The sequence below is a fragment of the Nymphaea colorata genome, chromosome 5, assembly GCF_008831285.2.
Source record: "Nymphaea colorata isolate Beijing-Zhang1983 chromosome 5, ASM883128v2, whole genome shotgun sequence".
NCBI classification, from domain to species: domain Eukaryota; kingdom Viridiplantae; phylum Streptophyta; class Magnoliopsida; order Nymphaeales; family Nymphaeaceae; genus Nymphaea; species Nymphaea colorata.
Window position 1 is genome coordinate 22962461 of NC_045142.1, and position 5336 is coordinate 22967796.

Sequence of the window (5336 nt, forward strand, 5' to 3'; positions counted from 1 at the left end):
CACACCTCTGATCTAATGACTAAAATATTTTCAAAAAAAAAAAAAAAAAGAAGATTTTTATAAAGACAAAAAAAAAGAAGAAGAAGATTTTTATAAAGACAAAAAAAAAGAATTATAAAAGTTTTAAACATCTAAAATGTAAATACTTTATACAAAAAATTAAAATGTCCCAAACTCCTTTCTTTGTTTTTTAAAATGCATATTTGTTGTGTGTGCAGAGGTGTGCACGCAACTCAATCTCAAACCCTTAGTTTTTCTGGCGCCACACTTTACTTTTTGGTGCTCCTAAGTATAAAATATTGTTTTCTTGTGGAGGAGAACATGGGTTACGTGGAGTCTCACCAACTCTGACTTCAAGTTGAACTTCTTTTATTCTCTTTTTTTTTTTTTGTTTTTTGTTCTTCCTTTGACAACATACTTCTTGATTTTTTTTTTATCAGTGAGAGAGAGAGAGAGAGAGAGAGAGAGATTTTCTTTGACTACATACTTTTTGAATTTTATATAAGAGAGAGAGAGAGAGAGAGAGAGAGAAGGTGAATGAATCCCCTGTTACTTGACAAGTTGATGATTTGATCATAAGGAGAGAGAGAGAAATGTGTACATTGGCAACAACCAAAGAGACTTAGCAATCACCAAAGCCATAAAGCCATGCAACAACAGGAACCCAACAAAAGACAAAACAACCAAACACAGACATTGATCACAACATCTTCCCCATGTGATCCTCCTCCTCCTCTGGTGCAAAAAGCCAAGCTGCCATGGATTCTTGCTGCTGTTCACAGCAGCAAGAATCCATCACCTTCTGCACGCACTCTCCTTCTCCCTCATTCTCCCACAGCCATGAAAGCATCTCCTCCGCACATCCCTCCCTCAGTTTCTCCTCCAAGCTCCCCCAGTCGAAATCCAGGTAATCCTCCACTCTGAACGGCTTCTCTACCTCCTCTGCAAGCCACTCTAGGGGAGGGCTGAGTTGGTCATGATCCTTTCTCTCACTACTTGCCCCACTGATCTCCCCTTCCTGAGCAACACCAGACTGGTCAACGCTCATCTCACTGTGATCAAGCACAGCTTCCAGTTCCCCACTTTCTCTCTCTTGGTTCACATCAAGCACCCAACTCCCCTCCTCCTGGCTCAAACCCAGCAGCTCACATGACTCCCCATCATTGATGAAGAACCCATTCTCCCTCTCCTGTTGCACACCCAGAACCCCACTTTCTCCCTCCAGATCCAGCTCCAAAATGTCATCAATTCCTGCAGCCCCCACTTCATCTGTGAACTGCCCACTGCTTTCTCTCTCTTGCTGCTGCACACCCAGTGCTGGAACCTCAGTCCCTCTCATCCCTTCCTTTCCAAGACACCCACTTTCTCTCTCCTCAGCGGCGCCATTGATGACCGTGGCCCTCCCTTCGCTTTCAGGCCTGTTCTTGAAGGTTCTCTCCCCATTAACTCCCACCCTTTCATTGATGGACATGGTCTTTAATACAGTGCCTGCACCTTCCTCATTTCTCTCTTGGTCCTCATCAGTGGGCCTCTTTATAGAAGACCTGCCATTCTTGTTGAGCCTCCTCCTTGGAGTGGTGCCTATAATGAGAGGGAACCCATCTTTCCCCCTCCTGTAGCTGTTGATCTTTCTGCTTAAGTGAGAATTCCAGTAGTTTTTTATCTCATTGTCCGTCCTCCCGGGCAGATACCCGGCTATCAAAGACCACCTGCATCACAATACGCTCATCAGTCGGTACTCTTCAAGAACACATGCATATGCATGTGCAACATGCCCTCTCTCTCTCTCTCTCTCTCTCTCTCTCTCTCTCATACACCGACACACGGACCCCTTAACTTTTTGCTAAAAAAATATTTTAAATAAAATATAAACTTCTTAATATATTTTATTAGAACAAGCTGTTTTTATGAAAAATATGTTTTTTTTTTACTATCAGAATGTTGATGCTATGGGAGTAAATTCATTTTTTCTTAGTATAAAAACACTATTTAAGTCTAACAAATGATCTATCTTTTGCACCAACCTATTCTTAAGATCATATCAATAAAGTTATATTACAAAAAAAAAAGACATTTTAACTTGAAAATTAAAGCGTAAGTGTTTGGTTTTTACCAATTTCCATGCACACAAACACATACATATGTGTGTGTGTAATTGCAAAAGTGAAGTGCATTTTAGACAACTAAAAGCATCAGAGGTCAAGTCCAAATCGGATTTGTGGAATTGAAAATGACAAACCCTTCAAAATAGATTGAACCCATTTATAAAACTCACCTATATTTGTACCCCTTTTTGTTGGCCTTTTGGTCCCTACAAGGTACATGGTCACTCACTCGAAGATTTGACACGACAGATAAATTTAAACTCATAGCATATATATATATATATATAGAAACAATTATGTGCTTTAAGCAATGATTTACCGTGATTTTAGCAAAAAAATTTTAGCAGATTTAAATCTTTATATATATAATATATGAAAATTGAAATCAACTAACTACCTTTATGCATGGTTGGATTTTTTCATTTTTATTTTTTTGTCAATAAAACCATAACAAAAGGAAAATCATGGCTAAGTAGCTGACCATTGTCAAATCCAACGCACCGGTTTTTAGTAACACAAAATTAAAAAAAAAAAAAAAGAACAACCGGCCAGGACTGATTTTAATATATATATATATATATATATATATCCCCAAGCACATTAAATATTCCAGACTTGGCTTCGCAATGGTGTTAAGTGAGACAAAAGTGTGCTGAGCTGAGCAACAACCAACAAGTTCTAGTTTGACCGACTGATGAGTTTATGGTGCTCTCTTTTAGCAAACACTTTATTGTTTGTCAGATATGTAATCTTGATACTTACGTGTCTTTCTTCTGAAAATTGTCAAAATCATGAGGTTCATGTGACACCTAAAATTGATTAATAAAAAACCCAATTTTTTAGTCACATATAGACACATGCACCCTTCGCTCCACGCTAATACCAGTTTAAATTTCTGCTTTCAACTTAGAGAGAGAAAATTTCGTCACTTCTAGTGAAATTAAATAAATGCAATTTACTCATTAAGTTTCGCCTTAGGCCTCAAATTTATTTTTTTCAGTTCATTCTTGTAAGTTTTCAGCTCAAAAACATTTTTTTGTTTTTGTTTTCCTTTTTAATGAATGAGAAATCAGTAGCGATTAGAGTTCCAAGAAAGCCTATAGAGCAGAGACTTTATATAAGAATGTTGTACTTGGTTCATTTAATATATCAAATATATCTTGCTTGTCATTATAGTCAGATAAAATGAAAGAGAAGTATAACGCCTTGGGTAGGTAAAAAGAAGAGACAAAAGCGACTCCAAAAAAGTAAAAAAGCAAAAAGAAAAGACCCATAACAAATATATATCAACAACTCACCATGACCATATTTCTTGAAACTTTTTTGTTGGACTTATTGGTGCAACTCATTTAATTTCCCTTTCTTCTTTTCTAGAATTTTCATTTTAATGAGTTGAGGCTGCTTAGTTTCAAGATTTATATCTTGTTTCATGAAGTTGGGATCTAGAAAACTTGTCTTCCTTTGCATATGAGAATTTTTAATGAAATAAAAAAGCCATTAATGTGGGCTAGCTCCTACAGCACAGAAAGAAATCTGTCAGAAAAATCTTTCAGTAACCAAAATGACAAAGGCACGAAATAAAAACTTGTATGTCTAGAATTATGTCTTTCAAGTGATCAAAACATTTAGAAAGACAACTCAGTAAAATTCCCTCTCTCTCTCATTCTACATCTCTCTCTTTCCTTCTCTGTCAGCACTGTTATAAACCCATTGATATTGGGGGCAAACTAGAGATGTTCCCAAGACTTAAGAACATTTTCTTTGGGGTTTAGTTTCTTGGCAAGAGGCATACTTATGAAGAAATATGGTACCTGTTGCCCAAGGAGCCATGAAGCTTGATGATGATCTCTTCTTCCTCTGGAGAGATGTTCCCTCTCTTCAGATCAGATCTCAAGTAATTGATCCATCTCAGTCTGCAACTCTTCCCACACCTCAACAATCCTTCAAGTGTATAAAAAACATATGCAGAAGGGACACAAAATTTCAGTACAGGAAACAAACTGTTTCTAACGCTCCCAATGAAACATCTGCAGACTCTTTCAACAGTAGTTGAGTAGTTTATTGAGAGGTTTTGCTAAGCCTGAATATTAATGCTGAGCAGAAAAAAAAAAAACTTGCTTTGTAAATTAATAGTGCATTTAAAGTAATATTAAGACAAGAAAAGCTGTTTATTAAAATCTGGGTAGTTTGATATTGTTTTCATTCACAAACACAGAGAAAATATTAAATTTCCGAGTAACATTAAGGCGAAAACAGTCCATTTTTAAGTAAAATTCAAGGTAAGAAAAACTTCTTTTTAAGGAAAATGTGTATATGGGCATATTTCGATTGCACATCTACACAAACACAAACAATGCCAACTTAATAAAACATTCCGATGAAGAATTTTCAGAATGACAGTAAAAAAAAAGGGAAAATCAAAATGGGATGAGTTTTCGTCGGTCGAAGTATCTTTTCCTGGTTCTGAGATGCGAAATCCAACAACAGTTAGCAGAGAGCATCTCCTGACCTGCATTCTTGGGCAACGTTCTCCAAGATCCTTCTCCATTCTGCTGAATATACTTCGTCAACATCTCGTCTTCCTCAGCCGTCCACCTCCCCTTCTTCAGACCAACTTTCTCACAGCAAGGAGCTCTCCCCATCTGGCAAGCTGTAGAGAGAGAGAGAGAGTATTTACACTACAATGAAAAAGTGAGAACGTAGTGCATGAAGAGCAAGCAATAGTAGTAATACTGGGAGTGAGAGAGAAGTGCCAAGCGTGTGAAGTGAGTAATAAAGGGGTTAGAGAGAGGAGGAGGAGGGAGAATAAGAAGGGGATGGCAGCGGCGGAGGAGGAGCCACGGCAGCGGCGGAGGGGAAGGGGTTGGCCGTGGCAACTCCAGCGCGACAAGCATAAGAAGGGGGCGTCACACTCCCCACGTTGATGCCCTTATTAACTCCTCCCCTTATCATGCTAACATCCCATATTGACCCCATCGACCTGCTTTTATTATTTCAGCCACCTTTATTTTCCGTTTCTTTCAAACTATATTTTTCATATAATATAGGAGAATTATAATATAAAACCAAATGCAATATTAAGTCCTTCATTCATTTTTTCAGCTACCATGTCTCCTCTATAACAATCTCGTTGTCGGTATCTCTTTCTCTGTATATATATTAAGTCCTTTATTAAATTTTCCAGCTGCCATGAACAATCTCGTTGTTGGTATCTTTTTCTTTTTCTGTATA

At 37.6% G+C, this 5336-nt stretch overlaps 1 protein-coding gene across 1 annotated transcript; it reads right to left on the reverse strand.

Moving 5' to 3' along the window:
• Positions 1–529: 529 nt before the first annotated feature.
• Positions 530–5036, reverse strand: LOC116254010 (transcription factor MYB111-like). Its single transcript, XM_050077749.1, has 4 exons — positions 4839–5036; positions 4615–4755; positions 3917–4046; positions 530–1709 (listed from the first exon to the last, which is right to left on the reverse strand). The coding sequence occupies exons 2-4, from the start codon at positions 4745–4747 to the stop codon at positions 701–703; spliced, it is 1272 nt and encodes a 423-aa protein (XP_049933706.1). The 5' UTR covers positions 4748–4755; positions 4839–5036; the 3' UTR covers positions 530–700.
• Positions 5037–5336: the final 300 nt, after the last annotated feature.